The sequence below is a fragment of the Phyllostomus hastatus genome, unplaced genomic scaffold (assembly GCF_019186645.2).
Source record: "Phyllostomus hastatus isolate PE091 unplaced genomic scaffold, TTU_PhHast_1.1 phas_scaffold_39, whole genome shotgun sequence".
Classification (NCBI taxonomy): Eukaryota; Metazoa; Chordata; class Mammalia; order Chiroptera; family Phyllostomidae; genus Phyllostomus; species Phyllostomus hastatus.
In genome coordinates this window covers 21930225-21943823 of record NW_025334028.1, presented here as the reverse complement: position 1 = coordinate 21943823, position 13599 = coordinate 21930225, and the positions used below count along the sequence as shown (strand labels likewise).

General features: G+C 33.5%; 1 protein-coding gene across 1 annotated transcript in view; it reads left to right on the top strand.

Annotated features, from left to right (window-relative positions):
- Positions 1-6486, top strand: part of EIF4E (eukaryotic translation initiation factor 4E) — a 44969-nt gene extending 38483 nt beyond the window's left edge. Inside the window, exons 4-7 of the mRNA XM_045820274.1 lie at positions 546-609; positions 1715-1828; positions 2947-3086; positions 5904-6486. Of these exons, the coding sequence (XP_045676230.1) occupies positions 546-609; positions 1715-1828; positions 2947-3086; positions 5904-6018 (433 nt within the window). The 3' untranslated portion in view covers positions 6019-6486. The remainder of the gene's footprint in view (positions 1-545; positions 610-1714; positions 1829-2946; positions 3087-5903) is intronic.
- Positions 6487-13599: the final 7113 nt, after the last annotated feature.

Genomic DNA, 13599 nt, shown 5'->3' with positions numbered 1-13599 from the left:
GCTGTTATTTGTGTTTTAAAGCTCTCCAAATGATTATTATGCTTACTGACTAGTAACAGTCTGTGGTGTTTGGGAACCATTGGTCTTTTCTCTTGGATATCTTCAAGGATAATAATGTTGGCTTATTTCAATCATACAGTGCTGATAGTCATAAAGTTGTCTTGCTTTTTTTTGATTTGTCTTGTTGTGTGTTTAAAACTGCTCATTAGCTTCAAATTTTTTCGTCTACTTGAAGCAACCTCATACCTCTATTCTCAGGTATATATATTTCTTATATATACACAGGTATGCACTGAGTTAACCAATATACCAAATTTTGTCAGAATAAAATTATTAAAAATATTTTCTTAAATCATCAGGTGTTGATTCTTGAACTGGCCACTACTAAGATGTCTTTGGTCCATTTCAGAAATTGAATCCTTAGGGAAAAAATGAACATAAACCTTTATTTTTGTTATTTTTATTGTATTTTCTGAATATTACTTAAGTACCTAAACTCTGTATTACATATTCTATGTGTATAATTGTCCTTTTCTTTTACCTAGTCTGTACAACCATATCCAGTTGTCTAGTAATTTAATGCCTGGCTGTGACTACTCACTTTTTAAGGTATGCTTAATTGGTGATTTCATACCTATGTAGTAAGATTGGACCATTCACGTATTCATTAAGAAATTTAGCCACAAACTTAGTTATGGGGAATGCTGTTGATTGAAGGAAAATTAAATTAGCTTTACTAGGCTTAGCATGAACATATTTTGCCCTGTTTTAGTATAAATAACTGAAGTTAAGTGAACATCTTACTTTGTGGATACCTACTGTGAGTGATTTTGAAGAAAGCTTTGTCTTTCAAATCCAGTCTTCTTTATACAGGCTCTGGCAGAAGCGAGGCTTGCTAGAGTATGGTTGGTAGGGTACGTGAATGTCTCACATGAGATGGACAGCAGTGTGAACATTTCACCTAAAATGTCATGTGGTATGCTTGAGTGTGCTATTGTTACGTTACAGAATCACATGCTTGTGATTTTGTAATAAAAAGGGGGCATTATTTGTGCCAGACCCTGTATATTTGAATAGAATGAAGTTCAGAGCTTGTCAAGAATTTTTTTTAAATTATAGATTACATTCAGTATTATTTTGTATTAGTTTCAGGTGTATAGTATAGTGGTTAGACAGTCACATACTTTACAGAGTGGTCCCCCATGCTTACCTTCCATGACCTTTGAAGTACCTACTTGGCACTATACAAAGTTATCACAATATTATTGACTGTATTTCCTAAGCTTTACTTTATATCCCTGTATGTTGGGAATTCTTAACATGAGGTACTTGGGACCTGAAATATTTTTAAATGGGTTTTGTCAGGTAGTAGGGGATAGTCATTTATTAAGTGTCTGAAATTGCACAGGTGTACATACTTTTGTATAGAATTTCTAGGTTTCGCAGTGTATGTAGTTTTGAGAAGCTACATCAGAATGTTTAAGAACCTCCAAGTTAAATAAAACCCAATGTTTGATAGCTAATAAGTCCCTAAGTTGGGACTCTCAATTTTGCAACCCTGTGCCTCTGGCTATAAGTCCTGTATGCTTTTTTCCCACTACTTCAATCACAGTTTTATGGGGAATGAAGTAAAAAGTTGACAGTATTGCTTGCTGTTTCTAGTGATGATCTCTTAAGTAATAATATTATCTAATATTGTCTTCTCACCCTGTAGGATGGTATTAAGCCTATGTGGGAAGATGAGAAAAACAAACGAGGAGGACGATGGCTAATTACGTTAAGCAAACAGCAGAGACGAAGTGACCTCGATCGCTTTTGGCTAGAAACAGTAAGGTTTTAAAATTACAGAAACAGGTTTAGAACACTAAAACTAATTTACATTACATTTTACCTCAGTTACTTAGTCAACAAAGAGATAAGAATGCCCACTGTAGAAATTCTAAGCCAGCCGCTTACTGTTTTCTATCATGTGAGTCCTGTATATTCTACATACTAGTACAGTGAAACCCCCTTCCACATTACAAATCAGATATATAGTAATGGACAACTGACTCTGCCCTTCCTCAACAAGCTCATTCTGATCATTACATTAACTTCAAAATTATAGAACCTTACATTTTGTATAATGTAAGTTTTACAAGCTTCTTAGAGTATTGACTTGTACACAAAACTGTTTAGGTAAATGAAGCAAACTAAAATTGTAGCTTGATATCATATAGCTTATTTGTTGTGATATAACCTAGAACTTTTAGCTTTTTATATATTAAATATGATGTAACAGGCATTTTCTGCAGTGAAGGGTTCTAAATCCCAAGCTTTCAGAGCAGGAATCATAGTCTGTTTTGTTTCCCTAGCACTTGGCACAGTGTCTGGTTTATAGTTTGCACTTAATGAAGCAATTAATATATATATTTGGGTGACTGATTTTTTTTTTAAGAGGAGACTTATTTTGCTTTCGGGAGAGATTATCAGTAAATATTGTTATAGAATTCTACCTTAAAAAGTTTTCATCTTGCAAGATGACAGGTTCTGGAGATAGATGGTGGTGATGGTTGCACAATGTTGTGAATATACTTAATGCCATTGGACTATACAAAAATGGTTAAAATAGCAAATTTTATGTTAATATATATTTACTGCAATTAAACATTGGAAAGTGTTTATGAAAAACAGCAAGAAGCAGAGGCAATTACTAAGCAACTACATAGCAAGTGAATATTAATAAAACAACTGTTAATGTTCTTGTTATTAACAAAAAAGCAAAGGAGAAAATAAATTTTTTAAAAGTCAGGATAAAACTATATACTTAAAAATAATGTAGACATTCAAAAAGTCCACACTTGATTAAAAAACTTTTAGTTTTGTATATATGAGACATTTGCAGTTGAATTATTTAGCTTTTTATAATCTGTTGGGTGTAATTTGCATTTGGGTTTTGTTTTTAAGCTGCTGTGCCTTATTGGAGAATCTTTTGATGACTACAGTGATGATGTATGTGGAGCTGTTGTTAATGTTAGAGCTAAAGGTGATAAGATAGCAATATGGACTACTGAATGTGAAAACAGAGATGCTGTTACATATATAGGGTAAGTTTTGCTATTTGTGTATTTCTTTTAAAATACAATAACTAAATGCAGAGTAATTTGTAGCTTTAGAAATATTTGGATTTAGAGATCATTATTTTCCTTGTATTGCTTCTTTTACATCTACCTATTTTGGCATATTAGTTTGTCAGATGACAATATAAGTCTTTCTAGTTTAAAATTATAGTGCTAAGTGTATAATACTCATAATAATGTAATTATTCATGAATATTATATGTGAATTTTTTGTCTGTGTGTACACTGTACATAATGTTTGTATTGAAATTTAAGTGACACTATCTTGGTTTTGTCCATATTTAAAATCTACATGTCTTAAGCTTTAAACTTTTTTGGTAAATACTATTCTTTGCAAAAATTGCCTGTCTTTTTTTTCCTCCCCCAAACATCCACCAGTGTTAAATAGAATTTTCTTCTCACTACATTTAAATTAGTGACTTGTGTGTGTGTGTGTGTGTGTGTGTGCATGACTTTTCAAGAAAAAATTTTATTGTACTTTTTCTATTGCCATTTAGCCCTTTTACGCCCCTTCCCCGACCACCCACATTCGCCACACTGTTGTCCACATCCATGAGTCCTTTTACTGTTTTGCTTGATCCCTCTACCTCCTAATCCCCACCACTCAGCACATCTGTCATCCTGCTCTCTGTGATTCTGTTTATTTTACTTACCATGATGTTGCAAAGGGTAAATTTTTTTCTTTTTTTATGGCCAAGTAGAATTCCATTGTGGAAATGACCCATAGTTGTTTCATCCACTCCATCTACTGATGGACACTTAGGCTGCTTCCATATCTTGGCAATTGTAAATAACAGTGCAATGAACATAGAGTGCTTATGTTCTTTCAAATTAGTGTTTTGGGTTTCTTCAGATATAGTCTCAGAATATTTTGTGTTAAAATTAAGTACTAGTCATAGGTAATACAATGCTTGTTTGCCCTTTGTGTGTGATTTTTCAAACATGAATTCTATGAATCCCTTTTGAATTAAAAGATATGGATATGTTCCAGGCTTAATTCTACAGGTTTCTATAAGAGAAAGGAATTGATTGTTTAAAACTCTTATTGGAGTTTTATATTTCTTTGAAAACAAGTTAAAGATATTAAGTATTAATTTATTTCCTCAGAAAATTTTGTATTTGTTTCAATATTCAAAGCTTTGAAATCTTTATAATATAAAACATTTGACTTCCAAGGATAGATTTTTATTTTTTAAACCCATCCAAGTTATGTGGCTCAGTGTACTTGCTTCCTGGCATTTTTAATGATTTAGTATAATTGAGGGAATACATTGTGTCATACACATAAATCTGATGATAATGCTTATAACTTTAGTTATCATAAAATTGTTTTTAGATGCCTACATCAAGGGAAGGCACTGAAATCTTCTGGAGGGTGGAGTATAAATAAAACTGTCTTAGTGTTATATTGGAGAATTTAGTTCCATGAAATGTATATCCATTTATTTTAATTTAATTCTGATGCTTATGTTTGAAATTTTGCTGGTTTTTCTTAGAATAAGAATCTAGTTTTCTTGTCAGCCTTATCTCTCATATTTATTTTTCTTATTAATTGTAGCCACATGGCCTTATTTTTGTTCCTCAGCCTTCAGATGTGCTTCATTCTCTTGGCATTATACTTTCGACCTCGTGACTTTTAAAAGGAAGATTTCTGTAATTTCACAGATGATATTAGCTACTTATTGTACAGTATCACAACCCCAATACTTACCCTCTTTGATACTTAACACATTTTGTTTTTAAAATTGTGTCACGTCTTATTTGAAAGTTAAGTTGTAAAGTTAGTATATCCTAAATTATCCAGAAAATATCATAAATTGCCTTCAAAGTGTTTAATTTTTGTGTGTGAAATCTTGTAATAATTATGGTAATTGTGCAATAATATGCAATATTTACTAGGGTTTAAATGTACAAAATTTTGTAGCAATTTATTTTTTAAATTTTATTATTATCTTTTAATCCTCACTCAAGGGTATATGTTCATTGATTTTAGAGAGAGAGGAAGGGAGGGGGAAGAGAGAGAGAAACATTGATGTGAGAGAAACATCAATCGGTTTCCTCCCTTGGGTGCCCTGACTGGGGATCAGACCTGTAACCTTTGATACACAGGGCCATGCCTCAACTGACCTGGCCAGGGCTAATTGTAGAATTTTAATTGTTTTTAATCCTCTCCTAAGGACATACCCATTGTATGGGAGAGGGAAAGGGAGGGGGAAAGAGGGGTGGGTAAGAGAGAGGGAGAGAAACATTCATTTGTTGCCTCTTGCACACATCCTAACCAGGGACTGAACCCATAACCTTAGGTATGTGCCCCTGACGGAGAGTCGAACCCACAGCCTTTCAGTTTACAGAACAACATTCCAACCAGCTGAGCCACACCAACCTAATCATAGCATTTTAGATCAGAGAATTAAAATAGACATGTTCATGTAATGGATTTTATTTTTTATTTTAATTATAATGTTACAGGTCCACCATGTGTATTTGTGATTATTTTTTTGTAAATGATCAAATATAAACACTGAGCCTAGCGATTGCCCCTTCTTTAATTACTGATTTATTAATAATTATCACAGTACCTAATAGATAGTAGACTCAAATCCTGGTTAAGCGATTAACCAAGATTGTTGTGAAAATGAAGAGTAAATTTTGCTAAAAGGGTAAGTGATTTCCTTTTTCACCCTCTAGCCTAGTTATTTTTTTAGTATAAAGAATCATAATACTGAATTTGGTGTGTGTATGGATAAAAGTTAATGGCCACTTTTCTTCTTTTTCTTTTTCTAGGAGGGTATACAAGGAAAGGTTAGGACTTCCTCCAAAGATGACGATTGGTTATCAGTCTCATGCAGACACAGCTACTAAGAGCGGCTCCACCACTAAAAATAGGTTTGTTGTTTAAGAAGACACCTTCTGAGTATTCTCATAGGAGACTGCGTCAAGCAATCGAGATTTGGGAGTTGAACCAAAGCCTCTTCAAAAGCAGAGTGGACTGCATTTAAATTTGATTTCCATCTAAACATTGCAAAGATATGAGAAGTCTCATTCGCCTTTGTCTTGTACTTCTGTGTTCATTTTTTTTTTTTTTTAACTTTGGCTAGAATATTCACTTACCCAATCAAAGAATTAACAGTACACATTGTCCCCAGAATCCAAAAATGTGTTTCTGGCCTACTGTGTAATAGCTTAGGAAAATTATCATTACAAACACTTTACCCATCCACAAAGTTCAAAAAGACCATAACATTTCTCTATACCTTACAGGAAAAGAATTCTGTTTATGTTCCATTGTATGCAGGAGCATATTTTGCTGGTTTGAAAGAGTATGATGCATACAGTTTTCTAGCAATTTTGTTTCTCTCTCTTTTTTTTTCTTACAGCATTGTCTTTGCTGTACTCTTGCTGATGGCTGCTAGATTTTAATTTATTTGGTTCCCTACTTGATAACATTAGTGATTCTGATTTCACTTTTTTCATTTGTTTGCTTTGTTTTTTTCCTCATGTAACATTGGTAAAGGATCCAGGAATATGACACAAAGGTGGAATAAACATTAATTTTGGGCATTCTTTGGTAATTTTTTTGTTTTTTTTATAACTACAAAGCTTTGCTACAAATTTATGCATTTCATTCAAATCAGTGATCTATGTTTGTGTGATTTCCTAAACATAATTGTGGATTATAAAAATGTAACATCATAATTACATTCCTAATTAGAATTAGTACGTCTGTTTTTGTATCTCTTTGCTGTATTTTAACACTTTGTATTACTTAGGTTATTTTGCTTTGGTTAAAAAAATGGCTTAAATAGAAAAGCAATCCCATTCACATTAAGACAGTGTACAAAACTGTAAATAAAATGTGTACAGTGAATTGTCTTTTAGACAACTAGATTTGTCCTTTTATTTCTCCATCTCTATAGAAGGAATTTGTACTTCTTATTGCAAGCCAGTCTCTATTGTCTTCTCTTGTAGTGTCTTCCCTGTGAACAGCATAAGTTTGGAGCACTAGTTTGATTATTATGTTTATTACAATTTTTAATAAATTGAATAGGTAGCATTGTATATGTGGAATAAATCAATGTGGCTATCTGTTTTTTTATAAAATAAGGCCTTGTCCCTTAGTCTTAGGTAAATCAAATATTCTTAATATGTTTTAACTTATAAGAATTGTGACTTTGTGCATCACCATTTGATTGTTAGGAATAGTAGTTGTAAAACTTGGTTGCCGTGTCAAAATGATGGCATAGGGAGAGTGCAGGTGGTGGTGGGCATATACATTAAGAATGTTGTTAGTGTTGCTGCCTAAATAGAATGGAGTAAGACATTTATATTGGTAAATTGGTCTGGTATGGTTTTATGTAAACTTAAATTTGATCTGTTCTTTGTAGGTATCATTTGAAAGCAAATTTGAAAACATGTTGCCTATAATATGTAATTAGAGATTTCAGATGCCAAGAAATGAAATATGGCTATCATAGACTAATGCAAGCTGAACTATAGATAGAATGGAAATCATTCATTTAGAAGAAAATGTGTCTTTTAAGTGAAAATGGAAAAGCTTGACGAAAGTTCTATGTAAAATAAACATGAAATTAATTTCACTGAAGAATTTTAAGACATTGTAAAGGGTACTTCCCACAGTGGGTACCTACCACAGGCTATCGTCTGAGTACTCTTGATACCACAAACAACTCTTGTTCAGTATTCTAGAATTACTGGCTCTTGTGTTTATAATCTCAATTTACTAAACCTAGTAACATGTTTAATCTGCTGTTTAAGCTTGTATGATTGGTTAAGGTGATTTACTGTCTGTTGATAAGTATAGTTGTGAGCACTTCAGAGCTTGTTTAAACAAACAGTGGTGGTGGTGGTGGTGGTATGTTATCAGCGAGTGGAATTGGCATTAGTATATCTATTAAATATGAATACTCTTATCTTAGAATTATCTTAGAATCCTTAATTCTAAGATGCAGTCCATTTTAAGAAGCATTCACTTTCAGGGGTAGAGAGGCAATAATGAATTAAATGTATACAGTTCTACATTTTTTAAAGCCCTGATTTACAGCATTTAATTATCCTATCATTGCTATTTTAAAATCACAATCAGTTTTAAGTGTTTTTTTTTTCCCCAGTGGGGAGGAATTATAAATTATCTGAGTCACTTTTGGGGAATGCCACTAAAACTTATAGTGATGTGCAACTTTTCATAATTTCATTAGCATCTTTTCTAAATATTAGACTTTACATGATTTTCTAACTTTTTTCTCTCTATCCAACAGGATATTATAAATGAATATATTTTCATAATAGAGAATTAAAATCATTATCAGATGAATAGTAAGTAGTTCATTGTAAAGATGTGATATATTACATTTAACCAGTTTATTATAATCTAAATTCTACACAAGGAGTTAAGGCATACTATATGAGAATTAAATAATTACAACACATGGTACTGCCTGCCAGGCATTATCCCAAGCACTTTACATGCACTTTAACCTACACAATAATCCTTTGATGTAGCCCTTGTTATCCCCATTTTACAGATTAAAGAAACAAAAGCATTGAGAATTTATCAAGTCTCTTCAGCCTGTAAGTTGCAAAGTGTGGGTTTTTCTGGAAATTTGGTTCCAGAGACCCTGTAAATCACATTATACTATCAATAGTATAGATCCTATCTTATAGGCTACATAGTACATCATACCAGATTATAGTCAGTTTATAGGCCAGGTATATGAAAATTTCATCATATTTCCTTTGGTACTGAAATTCACATTGGATCAAGAATCTTACTGGCTCACCATTAGCAATCAATTAAAGTCATCATTTGGGGAAATTTTGAGAACATGGAGACAGGTGTAGGGGTTTATAGGTTAAATGAATATTTCCATATTTTTATTTGTATCCTAGTCTAAGATAAAGGTAAAATAAAGCAAAACTTTGAGGTTGGTAGCAGTTGAGATTCTTAAATGCTAAAGATTGCATTTAAAAAGGATAATTTTAACCCTGGTTACGTGTTTCACTTGGTTGAAACATCCTGAGCATCAAAAGGTGTGGGTTGGGTCCCAGTCAGGGCACATACTAAGGTTGCCTGTTTCAAACCCCAGTTGGGGTGCATACCGATCTCTCTCTGTCCCTCCCTCTCTCTTAAATCAATAAATATATCCTTGGGTGAGGATTTTTTTTTTAAAGGATAGCTTTAACTTACTAAACGTTTACCATGTTTTACATTTTAAAATTAAAAGTTGATGATAAGTCTACTTTTTATTTCTAATTGTTATGGATTGTCTTTATTGTGTAGGAGAAAACAACTGAATTTTCTTAGAGTTAGACCCTCCAGAAAATGCAAAATTTTAGGTCAGATTGACATTAAAAAACAAAACTAGCCCAGTGCTCTTCAGCATCTCTGCAGATTTACAGACATTGAGCGTCTAGAAACTTCTATAGCAATTTGATATTGCTGTGATATTAAAAGTATGTGATCATTTTTGTAGTAATTTTTTAAAGATACGTTTTACAAAAGTATGTTTTTGACAGTGCAATTTGAGAAACACTACTCAGGTGATTTTCCTCAGTAGCCAGAGCCTGCTCATTTGCCCATTAATCCCTAAAGCACCTGGGTTTGTTATCTCTCCACTCCTCATTTCCTCACAACTAATGGATTTAGTTTCAAAATTTTGATCCTAATCTGTAGCATCTTTTAATAGCATTCTGAGGTATCCTGCTTACTATGAACTGCAAAGTAGGTTATTAGGCTGCTGCCTTAGTATCTTAAGTAGTTTTAGACTTGCATATTCATTCTTGTGACCTTTTCGTCCATTGCTGGAAGCAAAAATGAATTGTCAGCACATAATCACATTGTATTTGTATTCTTTGTTTCCTAAACACATATTGTTATAATTGGTTTCCTTTTGTTTATAAGGGTATTATTTTCTTGCTTTTTGGTTTCAGCCTTTGGGTGCAATTTTGGGTGAATGGTCTGTGTGGTGGTCTGACATTTAGGTTTTTTATTTTTTAGCTATGACAAATAAAGACATTTACTGAAGAAGATACAAGATACAAGAAACATTGTATATAGGACAACGACACCTCAATTCCCTGACATTTAGTTTTGGTATAGGGTAAAGGTTTATCCCAGCTTGACCATGCTTGTCTTGTTATGTCAGTGTTAACACATTACATACACACCGGGGGCTTTAAATATTGCAGTGTCCTGCCCTTCAAGTATAAGGGATTTGTAATTGAGCCAGAATGATATTTAAGGGAATCATAAGTTCTTCACATAGTTTTTCTCCTTTTAGGAAACAATTATTTACCTCCTCCTTATGCATTTTTTTAAACTGCTGTTATTTATGAGGGTTCTGTCTTTAAGTGTTCATATCTTTCATCTCTACTTAAGGTTATCTTTCCTGTCACTATTGGTGAAAGTGACTTCTAATCTGTTTCCTTAGCCATGACCTTCCTCTTGTGCTTCAGATCCATGCCTATGGATCCCTGCCTATTGGACCTGTGTGTCAAGGGTCAGCAAACTAGCTCATAGGCTGTGTTTGGCCTGCATTTTGTTTTACAAAGTTCAGTTAAAATATGGCCTCATTCATTGTTGGCATATGTCGGTGGCTGTTTTTATGCTGCCATGGCAGAGTTGGGTGATTGTGACAGAGACTGACCTGCAAAGCCTAAGATATTTACTACCTGGCCCTTTATGGGAAATGTTTGCTGACCCTTACTCTAAATGGTTTGTAGTGATGGTGTTGATAATAACCAAATACCCTTTTTTCATTTCCTTTCACTTCCAGCAAACCGCATTTCAAAGTGATAGTTGGTATTTTGAATTATAAAAATAATTGCAAAGTGATTTTCGAGTCATCTAACTAAGCTTGCTCTCATTCTGTAGGACTGTTGTACTAATATTTGTCCTGTATTACCTAATTAGCATGTGGTATGCATTTATTTGTTCTTTGCTTTATTAAAGAAAGTGAAAATATGAATAAGGGTGGAAAATGTGAGAAAAGATTAGAACAAAAGGAAGGGTATCTTGCAAAATGCATTCTGTAAAGCCTGTTCTAGTGATCAAATGAAAGGGAGAGACAAGTAATTTGATGATGTTGATCATGCTAGGTCAACTACCATTTGTGGGACACAATTTTTGGTGTGTTATCTGAAGGCCAAAGGGAGACTGTATCCAGTAGATACTCCATAGTAAGATATTTTTTTTTAAAAAGCCACCAGCTCCAGAAAAGCATACAGTGCATTGAAGTTAGTCTTGAGTTCAAATTCTAGTTCTACCATCTGTTAGATACATAAACTTAGTCAAGTGAAACTTGTCATTGTACAAGTTAAAGTTGTCACTATGCTGATGAAGTGAAGTAAATTCCAATTCTGTAAATGTAATTGGATAGGGCACTCGATCACTCTGAGATCCAACTTTATAATCCAACCCAATATATACACTCGGGTATAATGTAATGATTCTTAATCTAATAGGGTTTTTGAAAAGATTTTATTTTTAGAGGGGGTGGGAAGGAGAAAGGGGGAGGGAAACATCAGTAGGTTGCCTCCTGCACACCCCCAACTGGAGACCTGGTCTGCAATCCAAGCATGTACCTTGACCACAAATCGAACACACTTTTGGTTTGCAGGGTGGCGCTCAATCCACTCAGCCACACCAGCCAGGGCAAATAATAGTGTTTGATGGAATGAACTCCTGTGATATACATAGCCACTCCGTGGATTTCTTAGGCTAAGTGTCCTTGTGTTCCTAAAATAAGGGCCTCTGATTAAGGGGAATGTTAAATGGGTACATACATCCTTAAATCTGTCAGACACAGCATCCTACATGTAAAAGCAAATGTATCACTGTACATTTGTATAGTCCTGATGTGCAATTTAAAAAAAATTAACAAGTGCTCTAACTAAAGAATAATAGAGGTGATAATAGGATACTAAGGGGAAACTGGAAGTAGTTTTTAGTAAATTACTATAGCCCAAGTGTAACAAAAGTGTATAACAGTTGAATCTATACCTAATACCACTGTGAATGTAACAAAAGTTAAAGCCATTAAATTACTCTGAAATAAAAGCTATCAAGTTACTCTGAAATGGTGAATAAATACTTAGTAAAGTTCTGGACAACAAGTATCTTTTCTCAACTTTAATGTAAAATTCAGAGTATACTAAATTTTTCAAAAAATTACTTGGTATTGGATAATGTTAGACATACATTTAAAATTTCAATTCCATAAACAGGTTTTTAAAAATTTACATGAATGTCAGGATATTTGAATGTCATTTGGGATACCAACTCTTTGGTGTGTATCTCTTGGGTATATTGCTGGTCCCTTGTAATGCCAGTGGTATGTTACCCATTGAGAACCAGTTCTTTAGATTGGTTCTTTCTTTTGAGTTTAAGTTGTTTTTTAGGCTGAATTTTACTTCCAGGCAATTATCTGAGGGTGTAGTTATGTATCTAATCATATGTATTAGGAACAGAGTTTAACTAAGATTTTTGTGTGTTGAGCTTGATAAAGACATGCCTGAATAGAACGTCATCAACTCTGCAGAGATGGGTCTAAGTTGTACTGAATGAGTTCTAAAGCATCAAAAACATTTTTTCAAAATAGTCTTATTAAAACCTACAATAAGAAATACTGTTTAAATTATGGCGCAGTTTGTGTATTCCATGCCTAAACAAGTTTCACGAAGGTGTACCCAACTTGACCATAGGGAATGCGTTCTGAGATTTCCCTGTGCTAGTCTATTTCTTTTTTATTCGGATCTCCATCCTCTTCATCTAGTTGGCCAATCACAGTCTGCATTTTGAAAAAAATATGGAAAGTGTCCCTGGTCATGTGAGTCTATTAAAATTATAAAGCAATTTATACCAGTTGGCCACATTGGCCGTAAAAAGTCATTTTTAAAGCCTCCATTGTTTGTTTATACAGGTATCTTAACTTTCATTTATCCTGTAACAAATATAAAACAACTTACTAGATAACTGAATGAGTTACCTTGCTACATGGCACTGTTAATCAGTTAGTTAAAATGTTGCTAAAAGTACAGTAGTACAGTAGTATTGCTGGTTTTATATAGGTGCTCTGTGAAATGTCTCTTGGAGGGAGGGGCAATAATTACATTGCAAGACTAGTTGCCTATTTAAGACCACACAATTCAAGACAATAAACCTGTATCATCTGTAATATGAATGCTTTGTATTGCAAAAGAGCCTATATTCATTTTAGACAAGTGTGGCACTAAGTTACAAATTAAAAAGAAGATAGAGGGATTATGTACATTAGTATTTATATTCCACTAAATTTCTGCTCTATTAAAGATAATTCTTATTCAGTCTCCCACAAGAATTAAAAAACAGGCCCATAAAGAGTCTTTCAACTAGCCATTGCAAAGTGTTGAATGGACTGGAGAACAAAACAGACATGTTCCACCCTCGTGAAGACTATAATCTGAGTCTTTGTAATGTAAATGT